Source organism: Cricetulus griseus, chromosome 5 (assembly GCF_003668045.3).
Source record: "Cricetulus griseus strain 17A/GY chromosome 5, alternate assembly CriGri-PICRH-1.0, whole genome shotgun sequence".
Lineage (NCBI taxonomy): Eukaryota > Metazoa > Chordata > Mammalia > Rodentia > Cricetidae > Cricetulus > Cricetulus griseus.
Window position 1 is genome coordinate 165,225,360 of NC_048598.1, and position 14,927 is coordinate 165,240,286.

Below are 14,927 nucleotides of genomic sequence, written 5' to 3' on the forward strand. Positions count from 1 at the left end.
ATTTCCTATTCAAGAGATTTCTTTGCAACTCTCACTTGGCCTTTGCTGTGCTGTGCCCTCAAAGTGCTTATAACAGAGAGAAAGGAATTCATGATGGAAGAGAGTTATTTTTATATAAAAATTTATTTTCATTTTACATTACCATCCCCAGTTCTCCCTCCCTCCCCTCCTTTCCGACCACAATCCAGTCTTCAGCAGGATAAGGACTTCCTTTGGGATTCAACAGTCTGGAAGTTTCTGATGTGAAAATACCAAAGACTGTCAAAGGGGTATGAAAACAGAACTAATCCCAATAAGCATGAGTTCCTGTAACAGGGAATTCAAGGTCCTATTTTATTACATGTAGATATTAGCTATCCAAAGCTATAAACTGTCTGAAAAAAAAACATAAAATTAATGAGCAACACGTAGCTAATGAAGCCTGTGTCTTGTCCTGAGCTTGTACTACAGAACATTACACTGGTCATGGTTAATGAGTGGCCAGTGAATAAGTAAAAGGGACAAAATGCCCATTAACTCACAAATTGTGTTTGGCAACCACAATATGTACCTCAAAAAATGATAAAAGATAACATGTTATAAGGTATACATAGTAATGTGATCTGTTTAGATTTAATAATGCATAAAAACTTTCCAAGTTAAGAATTTAGAAGTTGACATAAACAAATGTTCGGTCTTAACTAAAAGCACAGTTATAAAGGGTAGGAAATCCTATCCTGAGATGAATGAGCATAAGTTTCCCTAATTGGACCAGGCAACATTCAGTGAGGGCAACGTGAACACTGTGCCAATGCCAGTGAATGAAGAGCTTCTGCCTTTGAGAAGCTCATATCATCAAGGGTAGAAGATGGCTACACCTGCAATTCTACAACTTAAATGGGATTAGTATATGTGAGACACAAAATGCAGATTGGTCACTTTCCTGAATATAGGAATTGGCATTTCTGAAACACTTCCAACTGGTGGTAATATTACCAGTCTCTGGATCCTAGGAGAAGCCCTGGTAGACCCCTTACAAACATACAAATCCAAATGGGCTCTCTTTCCTCAAGTACATACAGTCACTGAAATGTACAAACATTCAATCCAAAGACCATGTCATCCTCACAAAATACCAAACCAATGCTTTTCTTATCATTTAAAATGAATCGCCTATTTCTTTACTAGATATACTAACATGGTGAACATGAATGATAAAAGTAAACACTTATTATTCTTACAATTTCCCTTCTAAAGCTTGTCACATAATTTTATTTGCATGTACAAAGGTTAGTTTTTCTAAGGAATAAGGAAATAACCTAGATGCATATATAAGTTCCATTTCATAATTTCTCCATAATTATAACCTAAGATATATAACAAATAATTCAAGTTCTGAGCAAAATATCATAGACTTGAAATTAGTATTCAAAGGCAACCTGGATCATGCCATTATATTTCTTGTGCACAAGATATTTTTCTTAAATATATGTTCCTTTTGATTGAGACATAGATTTGTTTTGTTTACATAAAAATTTCCTATGTCATATAACTTTCCATTATAAGAAATATATTAGTAATCTACTAAATAGGTATTGTTTAGTGTATAGGCCCAAACTATTTGCAAACATTAAAGATAAACTATATTTGCAAAAAACATGAAAATAGAATCATATCACAAAAATATTTAAGTATGACTATCTCTGAATACCATATGTATTATGCACAGGTAAATGTGTGCTCACGTGTGCATGCACATGTATGTGCATAGATGCGAGGTCCAGAGGATAATCTCAGGTATAATTTCTTAGGTACTATCTACTTTTTAAAAGGCAATGTCTCTTACTAGCCCAGACTTGCTAAGCAGCCTAGGCTTATGGTCAGCAAGCTCCAGGGATGGTCCTGTCTTTACCTCTCCAATATTGGGACTGCAAGCACATAGCACCATACTCAAGTTTATTTACATGACTTCTGGGAAACTAGCTTTAACCCTTTAACCTTGGTGCCTGCAAAGCAAGCCCTTTTTACTGACTGATTTATCTCCCCAGCCCTCAGGGTATTTTTAAAGCAGGAATTTTTTTTAACAGTATAAGACTGGTAGACTCAATAGAAAATATTAATGCATATTTTGAAGGCTTTACATGCAGCATACAAATCTACTTCCCCTGACTGCTGGTTCATTTTCCTGAGCTTATTCCTCCATCACAGCTTCTCTGGTCCTCATAGAAAGCTGAGTACCACCAATTACTTCACTATTGCTAACTCACTTCAGCTAATTTCTGCATGTCTTAACTTCCACCCTCCATTCTCTTCTCTTATGAATACAGTCCTTTTTCTTGTTATGAAATCAGTTAGAACTTCTTAAGTGTCTTCAGTGTTTTAAACTCTTTACAACTCTTCACATGATTGATGGATGCCCAGCGGCTACTTACTTATCTATAGAAATATATCTATCTGGCTGATGTCCAGGCAAAGAGATATTCAAGAAGTTTGCTTCAACATAGTTCTATCATCATTAACCATAATGATTTATGTGAATCCCACTATATATACAAAACTGTGTAAGGGACCTGTGAGAAGAGATGGCGAAGGCACTGCGTATAATTATAGCACAAGCAGGAAATGCAGAATGACACCACAGTTAGTGAGTCTGTGCAGACGTCTCAGGACTAGAAAGCTGAAGCTGGCTCCATGGGGACAGTGAGAAGATACCAAGCTCTAAAACAAAATCAGTGAGCACACTGGCACAGAGGAAAAGTGAAAACCACGTTAACTTCAAGGCACAAATAAGACAACATGCTGGAACATGAAAACAATATATTTTTGACAGAGATGTTCAGTACAGATTGGTGGAGGTGGCGCTTAAATGCCCAGCCACAGCTTGGGGACTTTGACTTACAAGTCACTACAGATGCAGACTGTCAATGTAACAAAGAAAAAGCACATGGACAAGTTCTCATAGTGGGCCTCTGAAACAAATTTTAAGGCAATAAAATGCCATGGATAATTTATTCATAAGTTCAAATGGGGTATTTTGTTTTACTTATTGTAGAACCACCATACCTGGAATCATAATTTAGCTAGAGCCACCAGGATAACAGAATAACCTACCTTTTTTCACTTTAAAGTAGAACTATACCACAGCCAAACAGTTGAAATACATTTCCTAACTCAAGTATCAGATGAAGCAATAATCAATATACATGATATTTTTAAAAGTCATGTGCCTCTAACTGGAACACAACAATCAATCAAGATAGTAAAGTTATAGTAAGCACTAAAATTGCATCTTGCTTTAAAAAGCACAACTTCTCAATACATGCCCAGTCACTAAAATCAACTAAAGCCAGGCAGGTACACATGGGGTAATCTTGCAATTCAGAAGCTAAAACAGTCACCTTGCAAGTCTGAGGAAAGTATGTGCTATGTGATGGGTTCTACTGAGATACAAGTCAGGCTGTAGGTCAAGAAAATCAAAGAAAGGGGTTGGGTGAGAGGGCTCAGTGGGTAATATGCCTGCCACACAAAAATAAGAACCTCAATGCAGATCCCTAGCACACTCATAAAGAGAGAGTTATGGTGGTGACTGTATGTAATCCCATCAACAGGAGAGCGGGAATAGGGGAATCCTTGAAGCTTGCAGGCTAGTCAGTCTAGTTGAATCAGTGAGCTCCAGGTTTGGTGAAGGACACTACTTCCAAAACTAGGGTGAGAGGTTGAGGAAGATTCCCAACACCAATTTCTGGCCTTCATACACATGAGACTGCATGAATATCTGCACACATGGAGGAATATATATATATATAATGGAAACTGGAGGGATTATGTTAGGCGGGGTGAGGGGTGGAGGGAAAGAGTACTGGGAAAGAAGGCTAAAATTGGGGTGGGTATTTCAGGGTGAAGGTAGAAACCTAATGCAATGGAAACTCCTTGGATTCTACCAGGATGACCCTAGTGAAGTCCTAGTAATGGGGCATATGGAATTTGAATCAGCCGACTTCTGAGCTAGGTCCTCTGTGATTATGTTATGGTCGTGTAACTTGCTGTTCTCATGGAACTAAGAACAGTGGTTGCAGGAGAGGGCTGTCTCTGGCTCTCTTGTCTGCTCTTGGGACCATTTCCTCCTCCTGGGTTTCATTGTGCAGCCTTGATATGAGGGTCTGTGCTTAGCTTATTCTAACTTGTTATGTCATGTTCAGTAGAGCTCCCTGGGAGGCCCATCGTTTCCTGAAGGGAAACAGAAGAGTGGTGGATCTAGGGGAAAGGGGATTGAGAGTGGAAGGACTAGAAAGAGAGGAGGGTAGGGAAACTGCCATCAGGATGTAACCTATGAGAGAAGTTAGCAATCAAACGCAGCAAAGAGATAGTTTTATGGGTAAGAGGGTTGTTTTGATTCTGCAGGGCAGGGTACTGAATTCCGGCTTATGCATTCTAAGCAAGCAGTAGAGTGCTGCATTTTGACATCAGTCTAAGAAAACGATTGTTATAATGTCCAGTATGGACTTTTCTACAAGGACTACTTCCTGTATGTGTAAAACCAATTTACTGAATTAGAAGACCTGATTTCATGGTAACTCTGGCTATTCTACTGTTCCATTGTTCTGAATACTCAGTATTATATTTATCAGCACTTAGGAACATTGCTATCATTCCTATACAGACAAGGACAGAGAGAACATTTTTATAAATGATCTTCCTAAAAGAGCAAGGGTAATATGGGGGAGGGATTCCAGGGTGGAAAGGAAAGGAATAATTTGCAATTATATTATAATCACAAAATAAAATAATATAATCTGGAAAAACACAAAGAAGTTTTTAAAACAGAGAAACATAGCAAGTGACATTAAGAAATTACCCTAGCTCTCTCATTAATAATGTTCTAACACCACGACAACAAATTATAGCAATAAACAAATTTCATTAAATATGGTATGAATGCAATTGATAGCAGCATGAAATACATATACTCCACTACATTTGGGCTTTCTTTTTCCCCTCTAGTACTTATTTGAAAATCTAGCTAATGTTCAAGTAAACCTAATGTATTTAGCAGAATGATTTGCAGGTAGTTTCTAGTCTGGCACACTACAAAAACATGTACGCACATACACATACATGCATACACACACCCATGTCCTGAATGAGCCTTGCTTCTGTTCAGAGTGGACCCAGAAGAATAACTAACTTTAGAGTGCCTTTCACTATTAACTGTGTTCAGCATCTGTGGTTATTTGAAAAAAAAAAATGGCCCCATAGAAAGTGGCCTCGTTAAAGGACCTGTATCATTGTTGGGTGGGCTTCAAGGTATCCTGTGCTCAAGCTTCACCCAGTGTGACACACAGTTTACTTCCTGATGCCTGTTTATCAGATATAGAACTCTAAAATACCTCTCCAGTACCATGTCTACCTGCATGCCATCATGCTTCCCTTCGTCATGATAATGGACTAAACCTCTGAAACTGTCAGCCAGCCCCAATTAAATATTTTCTTTTATTAGAGTTGCCATGGTCATGGTGTTTCTTCACAGCAATATAAACCCTAAGATAGCATCCAAAAACAAATGTCTATTATCATCAGATTAAAATGTTTCTGTGTGTATCAAAATAACCATAAAATCACTTTATTTTTGCTAAATGGATCTGCAATTGCTCTACTTCATTTCTGCCTTTCTTACTGCTTCTTTTGGTAATCTTGATGTTTTGTTTACCTAGTGTCACACACTGAGGTTTGTAAGGACTGTAACAAAAGATGCAGATCTTCACATTGTGACAAAGGGCGCAAGTCTTCACACTAACAAAATGCACAGCTTTGCACACTGTAACAAGGTAGAGATCTGCACAACCTTCAGGCCATCAGGAAAAAGAAATCAGGCATTAGAGAAGCACTCCAACAAAACAAGATCCTGCCTTATACCCAGAAAACAAATGATTTTCAGTTAAACATAGCTTGTCATTTGTGGTTATAGAAAACAATAATTAAATTCTGTGCTCCGGGAAACAGGAAATGGTGAATGAGCCAAATACATAAAAGCTTGAACAGTGCCTGATCGTTTAGGGTGTAGGTCAGCATTCCTTATGACAGTCATCTCTTTTGTTACAGGAATGCAAACTGAACTGAATGTACTTGTGTGTTTTAGGGGTAATGAGAAATAAAAAAAAAAAAAAGTCTTAACTCCACAGATTTTCCTGTGTGAAGCAAGTCAGCAGCAGCCAGCATGAACGTTCTTTAAAGAGGACTGGAAGGACTTCTCCAGCTCAGTTCCTGTTCACATTATTTTTATGTGAACCGAAATATAATCAAGGCAGCAAGGGAAGAAAACAGCACAGCCTGCAAGGCTGGCAGCAAGAGCAGGAAAGTGAACACAGCCTGCAAGACTGTCTCTGGCTCTGTCCCTACCTCTACTCTCATCCCCCACCGTTCCATCTCCACTGGGACCATTCAACCCTGATTTATTCTCCTTGCATGAGGCTCTTCATGTACCTTTCACAGCGTGGCTCCTTTAAGTCTGACCTTTCATTAAGTAACTCCTGATTCCCTATTAGCTTTAACTAAATTGCATGACTGTAGAGAGAGTGAACTTAGTGACTTTCACTCCTAAAAAACTGCCATGATTCTCTTAATTAAGCAGAGATTATTTTTGTTCCCACATCAAGGACCCTGATGGTTCAGATCCATGGGAACTAGCAAAGCTTTCCTCGAAGGAAGGCTCAGGGAGTGGTGAAACCTTCCTCTGGTCCAAGTATGAGAATTTACAGAAGATTGACCAGTGTGTACAAAAACTAGCAACTGTAGCTTCCTTCTCTTGGGTGGCTACAACTTGAGATGACTCCTCTACTGATACTCCCTAACTCCTCCTTTTGGTGTTGAACATAATAAACATGCTGAGGTTCCAAGCTGTTGTGCTTAGTTCATCCTGATCCACCAGAGAGAGCACAGCCCACCAGATCCCAGACTTTCTGTACCTTTATCTGCTCATCACCCCATACTGATTTCCAGGACCAACGAATTCAGAACATGGCTGCATCCTTTAGGGTTTGTATTTACTATTATATACTGCTATTATTATCCAATTTGACAGTAAGCACCTTAATAATCACACCTGCATAGCCAATGGTTGAGTTGTAGTGGGCATTGACTATCTTGTAAACCAATGAATTAAGTAATTAATGAAAGACTAATCACATCTCTTACTATTTTTAGAACAGAATACATATTTTCAGCATTTTCTGAGCTAGAAAGAAATGACTGAGGACTGGTATTAGTGAATTTCCTTCTAATTGGGAAAGGATACCTGAGAAAAACCTTAAGGGTACAGGATTTATTTTGGCTCATCTGTCAAGGTACACTGCCCATGGTGGTGGGAAAAACATGATGGCAAAACAAGTGGTAGCTGGCTAAACAGTCTCAGCAGTCAGGAAGCCACAAGTAGCACTAACCAAAAAACTCTCCACCAATCGGTCACCTACTTCCCCCAGATTCTCAAAACAGTGATACAACCTAGGAAGCAAGCACTCAAAGATATGAGACTGTAGGGAACATATGTCATTCAAACCATAATATTCCATCTTTGCTCCCAATACATCCATGGCCATCTCATTATTAACAAATGCACTCAGTGCAACTTCAAATTCCTAACCGTTTCAAAAGTCCAAAGTCTCTTTGGAGACTCAAGACTGTCCACACATTTCCCTTCATTTTCATGCACTTCCAGAATTCTAGAATTCACTCCAACACAGATCCACATTCATTCAGACCCTTCCTGAAGTCCAGTTGCAAAAGCCTACAGGCTACTCTAGTGTAGCCACCATCACAGGAGCAACCCCACACCACAGTATTTCTTTCCTCTATTGTAACAGAATAGCTGACATAAGCAACCTTAGAAAGGAGGGATTGCTTTTGTCCCCTGTCTGAGCAGATACAGTGCATCCCTGCTGAAGACACAGGGGAGTATAGGACAGCTTCTGCTTGTAGTAGTAGAAACTTGAGGCTGCTTGCTTCATCTCTACCAATCAGAAAACAGAGCTTAGACCAAAGTGCAGCCAGACTATGACTCACAACCCTGTGATCAGTACTTGCTACAAGGCCTCACCTCTTGCAAGTTCCAAAGACATCAAAACCACCACCAGTGGAGTACCAAGTGTTCAACCACATCAACCTAATGGGGGCATTTCACATTCCAACCTGCACAGGCCCCATGCATCAGTATCTACATCCCTAATGCACCTCCGGAAAGCTCTTTCTCTGAAATTCAAGGCCCAGAAAAAAAAAGGAAATCAAATGATGACAGTGAGATTGATACTGAAGTCCTACAATTTTAGCATCAATGACATGTGCATTCATATGAGTGAGGGGTAGGTAATGTATCTCTCAACAAGTAGGCTTTTCCATTTAACTTAAAGCCACCTCATACTTGAATTTGGGGTTTTCTATTATGTTACAGTCAGACATTTGGGTTATCCCAAGTGTATGTTGCAAAATTCTTCCCAGGCAATTAGCATAAGCATACCCAATCTCTTCCTTCAGTTTCAATGGAAAACATTTCTCCTATTGACATCACTAAAACAATGGCCCCATTGTGCGAGGAACAGCTCCACACCCACAGCGATCTGCCCTGCAGATTTCAGTGTGTGACTTCATCATTTTATATGCTCTTTTCAAAGACAGACAAAAGCAATAGGCAGTAAAAAGTCATAATATTCACCACTTTGTGCTTTTCTGTAAATTACAGAGTGAAAAATACAATGCCACAAGATAAATCTGCTTTCATTATAATAGAGAAGTCTACATAAAATCAGATAAATCCCATTCCAAGGGAACAATTTCTTTCAGACTTAACTATAATCCTGTCAAACTTAAAAATGCCATACTGATTTTTTTCTCTCATTTCTGCTTGAAATATTAATTAACAAAAAGCATTTATGTTTTCTGGGATTTTGTTTTTTTATTTTTTTAATGGAGTATGCTGGATGCCTCTACAATTTTGTTTAAATTATTGCAGATTCTGGAAAAGCTGTTGCTGCTATTGATGCAAAACATAATTTGAATGTTTTGGAAACGTTAGCTGTGCTGTCAACTTTGGAAAAAAGTTTACATCCCAGTTTACTATGTTGAGTTGGCATTGTACAGAAATTAATAGCCATATTGGTCTAGAAATGTTGAACTTAATTTTTTTCCATTTATACAGGGGTAACATACTGTATTAAATATGTAAGGTCTTAAAAGTATTCTCTAAATAAAAAAAACAAAAAGCATTTAACACCAACTAACACCTACATCCATGCACTGATCACATAGCATTGCACAAATGAAAGGCAAGAAGACGTTTTTAATTGTAAAATGAAGGAGGAAATCATTGGGTCATTTTGAAGAAAAACACATATAGTGTTGTGCCGATGTACAGAAAGCTACAAGAAGTTGTTAGGCCCCAACTATTAAAGAGGATAACATCCTGGTGAGTATCTGTAGTTTAATAATTAGCAATGCTAGAAGTCAGATAGCTCAGCAGGAATGATAGCTCCTTCCAACATCTACCTTCCAACACCTTCCTTAAGATATCCAAATGTCAGGTGTAGAAAAACTAGGTTGACAACATGAGGAAACATGAAAGTTCTCACTTGCTAGGTTTGCTGTAGTTCTGCAGACACAGAACACCCAAAACTGTAGGCTAAGACACTCTTGTGGGGCAGTTTCAGCACACAGGTCTAGACTAATTAAAAGAATTAGACCATGAATAAATAAGAGGGACAGCAAAGGCAGAGGTCCCATAGAGAACATGGCTGCAGTGTCTCTCCTGAAAACAACTCTAGGAGGAGTGTTTGACATTAAGCTGAAAACCATTTGACAAGCCTGAACTTCCCCTTAAAAGTAGATAAAATTATCTGTCTTAAAAAGGAATTCCAGAAGGATCTCAAAGAAGTATAAGAAATGAAGGAATAAAAAAAAAAGAAATGAAGGAATAAAGAGTAAAATGATGTTCCCATAAGTAGTGATATACCCTGGGAAGACCTATCTACAAAAGATTCGAACTAACTTAGTGTTTAATATGCTAAATGAAATTATAAACAATCAGCCTTTGAATACTTAGAAACAACAGGAAAAACCCCCACTCATTGCAGAAATAAAGAGGAAAGAAAATTAACAGATCTTCTCATGCTTGGAAAGAAATACAAAGTAGAAAGTAAACAAAAAAGTGAAAGTAATAATTAAACATGTACATCCATCTAAAAGGGAGGAACCTCTAAAGAGAAAAATTAAAGTAACAGAAAATACTAATATGGATAACACAAGATTAAATAATAAAAAAGCACTTTAAATACATCAGAATACTCACCAGAAGTAGCCACTATGAACTGATCTTTAATAAATCAGTTGGCCCATGGTTCTCCAACTGTGGGTCACCACCCCTCTGGCTATCCAATGACCTTTTCACAAGGATCACATATCAGATATACTACATATCAGAAATTCACATTACAATTCTTAACTGCAGCAAAATTACAGTTGAAGTGGCAAAGAAATCATTTTGTGGTAGGAAAATAATTTTATGGTTATGAGGGGCTGTGTTAAGGGTGACAGCATTAGGAAGGTTGAGAACCACTGCCCAAGAGGAATGGATGGGAAGGAGCATACTTCAATCATGGTATTGGGAGAATGAAGGATCTTGGGGAAGAGGAAACAGCAACATTAGGTTTGAATGGTTTGTGGGCTTTTCAAGGAAGACATTTTTACATCACAAAAATTTGTGGCAGCTAATCCTACTGAATCTGTGAGTACTTACATTTAATTCATTTCTTAGCACTTCCTTGAGAAGATACCCTACAGATTCTTCATCTTTTGTGTTCTCAATCACACAAATCTCTTGTGAAATTTTCTCTGAAATTAAAAATAGAAAAACTTTTTAAACTTTATCATTCAAAGAAAACATAGAACAAAGCCTTAGTTTCCAAAAACTTGTGCTTGCTTTAGTTTCATCACCCTTGAGTAAGACAAGGGACAATCTAGCTCCAGAACATGACCTACATGCCAAGACATCCTTGATTCTGTGTACCAGGTACGCCAATGCATCCATACATTAAACACTATGTAGTGAACAACCATCAAGCATATACATGAGAAGTGAGAAATCTTGGTTTACATCTTACAGGGAGTAACTAGAAGTGACAGTCATTTACATGACCACTGCCATCTTTCCTTGTTCATGAGGAGTCTCCCTGATTCTCAGACATTCCCACTTACAGACAGATATTTTCTAAATCATGCCCAGATTTTCCTTGGCATGCATCTAGATTATCAATTCAATACGGTTCGGTTCCTGTTTGGACTCTTACCACAGCAAATGAAAATGGTTGAACTTTCCTCAAGTTAGCTTATTTAAGATAGCTTAAAAGTTACAATGCAAACCATGTGTCATGGTGGTATTCACCTTTGAACTTTCTGTGCATTCTCCCAAGAGATATGAAGTCCTCTATAAGCAATCCTAGGTACTAAAGAGCATCACTACAGCTGCCAAGCACCACATCTTGAACTGGGACAAAAAAAAATTCCAATTTGAAATAGTATTTCCCAATCAAAACTGGGTTGGTCAACATTTGACCTTGCTGTATCACACATCAGTGGCTTGTGTAATATATTTTCTACAAGAATTAATCAATTATTAATCTTTTCAAGCAAAGCTAGAAAAGACAGTTAAAATAATATCTGTTAACAATACTCCAGTTACTAATTCCCAGTTTACCAAGAACCCTGTTGTTCAAAAAGCTATACTAATATAGAGAACATGGTGGCCATGGAGGAAAGCATTATTATGAATATGTACAGTGAAGTCAGAGGCCCTCAATGCAGAGAAGGGGATTGACATTCATAAGATCCCAGGGTTCTTATGAAATCCAGGGTTCCAGTAGAAAAGGGACACAAAACCAAAAATACTATATTTAGAGACCTGTAGGTACCCAAGATAGCCTAAGTGGGGATAGAGGGAAGAGCATCGAACACTTAGTGAACCTTTTAACATTCCCATGTTCTTTCATTGTCACTGTTGTATTTAATGCCTCAATGTATGTCTGTATTAATGTCTAAGTGTTGTTATTGCTGTTTTCACTTCAGGATATTTAAATAAAGGTCTTCTTAAAGATCACACCTTCCTAGAGTGATACCACCCTTGCAATAGATGCTAGAAAAGGCTGTTCACACCCTCTTTGCTCAGACCCTTCAGTCGAGAAAACTAAGCATATGTAAACAAAGTAATTCCAATAGAATGAGATCAAGAGAGTCCCTCTTCTGAATATGGATCGGCCTCACTAAATTATCCTATCTTGATATCACCTCATCTCTAGGGAATTTGTTGGCTTACTTGCTAAGGGTCTGTAGATACACAACCCTAATAAAATCTAGTGTGGTGAAGAATGGAGACAGAGGAGCCAGCCTGTAAGTGGTGTGGAATATCACCAAGTTATGAAACACAGTCTGCTGACAAAATACATGATTCTGTACAATTAAATGGGATTAGAACTTACCCTAGGAAGGCAAGTAGGTTTTTCTTAGGAGTGGAAGCAAGGAATTTGAAGAATTCACAGAGATAAAAGTGGAAATTGAAAGATTCAGGCTTTGACGCTGATCGGCTCTACCTCTTTAAGAGACAGACACCACCCCCTGACAATACTCAGGGCATTCGCAAGAAAATGTGCTACGTCATCACCACGTCACCCACCACCGGCATGCGTGGAACCTCAGTGTGCATGTCCAGTCTTCCTTTTAAAAGTGCCAACTTTCCTGCTTCTCTCGCTCTCTGCTTCCTCTCTCTACCCTCTTTCTCTGTTTCTTCTTGGCTCTCTCTCATCTATGTACTCTCTCTGCCTCTATGGCGACTGGCCATGGCGGTCAGCCATTACCCCTGTTCCTCGTCTCTCTTAGTCTCCCTACTCTGCCGGCCCGTATAATAAACTAGTCAATATGTCTCATCTTGCAGCTTTCTCTTTTCCTCTTTTTAAATAAAAACATAACATTGGCGCCCCCAGTCCCAAATTCCCTTCCCTCACCTTGGGACACCTCGGGAACCCCTCCCTCGCCTTACAATCTTCCCTCAAATACCAGGACCTAAGAAAAAATTTTTTCTAAACTTAACCTTGTCCTCTGCTCTGCGAAAATCTTGCCAGGTCTAAATGGCACCACGAAGTACCATACGGCCTGGACTGCAATGAAATAGCAATCAACCCCAGGACATGGCAGCACCCCAAACCCCCAAAGACAGTCAATGCCCCAGGTCACCAGAAAGCAGCCTTGAGATTTCTTCGCCCCTACTTCCCTAACCTGCCATGTCCAATTCGCCAACTTTTATAATAAACAACAGCCAGGATTGTAAGAACAATACACCTCAATGACCTCACCCCCTAACAATGGGGCACGCCCTAAGACTTGCTAAGTCACCACCATGTCACCCACCATGCATTTCGGCCTGTGTGAGGACTGTGCAGGTGCAAAACCCCAGTGCGAATATGCAACCTTCCCTTTAAAAGGTCCTGCCTCCCATCTCTCCTTCTTTCTTTTGGCTCCTCTCGGGTTGGCTGACAACCCAGCCCCACCCTTCAGGTAAATAAACTCCACATGGGTTGTTCATCCGTTGTTCCTTTCTTTATATCAGCAGCTGCAGCTTAAACAAAAGAATAACAGAAATAAGATAAAAATAGATTGAGGTAAGAAAAGGGCCCATTGTTCTCCCCCTCTGTCTCTCTCCCCACTCAGTCTTATGGGGTTAGGGAGAAACCCGGTGCTAGAGAAATTCTCCTGAATTCACAAAGATGACCCCAGCTAAGACTCCTAGCAATAATGAAAAGGGTGTCTGAATAGACCTTCCCCTTTAATCAGATTAGTGACTACCCTAATTGTCATCATAGAGTCTATATCCAGTAACTGATAGAAACAGCTACAGAGATCCACAGCCAAGCACGGGATGACCTCCTGGAGTTCAGCTGAAGAGATCAAGGAGGGATCATATGAAAAAGGGAGTCAAGACCATGATGGGAAAAACCTCAGAGACAGCTGACCTGAGCTAGTGGAGGTTCATGGACAATGGACTGGCAGCTGCGGAGCCTGCGTGGAATGAACTAGATCCAATGAATGTGGGACAGTTATGTAGGGGAAACTATAGCCACGCCTACTTAGGGGCTGGCTACAGGTGTGCCTGACCATGCTTTCGAGGGCATGGTCAGAGTGATGTAGAGTGACTGCCTTTTCTCTTTTGGTTTCACTTTGGGACTTGCGGGACAGACTGCTGCCACACAGGCTGGCTAGGTCGCTCTGTAAGTAAGGCTTTTCCCTATTAAATACTCTTATATTTCCACTTGGCTCCATATTGGTAATTTCCCACTATACAGTTATGTGACTTGATCTGTGTGGGAACCCCTGAGAGTGGCACCAGGACCTATCCTAGGTGCATGAGCTGGCTTTTTGGAGCTCATTCCCTATGATGGGTGTCAGTGACCAAATAGTTCCATTATGGAATGTCTTAAGGTCCAGCCTCCAGTTTCACTAAACAGGAGCACCTGGGAGCTCTGGCCCACTATTGTATTGCTAATTCGAGCAAGTCTGCTATCCTTTAGCATAGCCTCAGTGTGGAATATCTCCTAGTTTGCATCTCTACAGAACTAAGTATTTGAATAACCTGCACCTGGGCAGAGGTGCTAGATGTGTAAGTAACAAATAAGGACAGAGAGTTAGGAGCCATCTAGCCAAGAGGAGTCAACAGAAGGACAGAAATGGCCTCCTGGTAGCCATAGAAGCATGGTTAAGAAACAGCCAAGAAAGAAGATGCTAAATAAACAAGAAACTCTGGTTTTACAGCATGGAACTGAGAGCTCTCAAAAGATGACAAGATGCCTCTGTTTGGTCTTTATCGCTATTGAGTTGCTAGGAGTTTCCAAGCCCACGCTCCAGCACTCAGGCCCAACCTCATG

At 39.6% G+C, this 14,927-nt stretch overlaps 1 protein-coding gene across 3 annotated transcripts in view; it reads right to left on the reverse strand.

Annotated features, from left to right (window-relative positions):
- The window catches only part of Crppa (CDP-L-ribitol pyrophosphorylase A), a 282,328-nt gene that overhangs the window by 161,087 nt on the left and 106,314 nt on the right, over positions 1 to 14,927 (reverse strand). For all 3 annotated transcript variants that reach the window (XM_035445627.1, XM_027419745.2, XM_035445626.1), the window contains exon 6: positions 10,757 to 10,851. In XM_035445627.1, the coding sequence (XP_035301518.1) occupies positions 10,757 to 10,851 (95 nt within the window). The remainder of the gene's footprint in view (positions 1 to 10,756; positions 10,852 to 14,927) is intronic.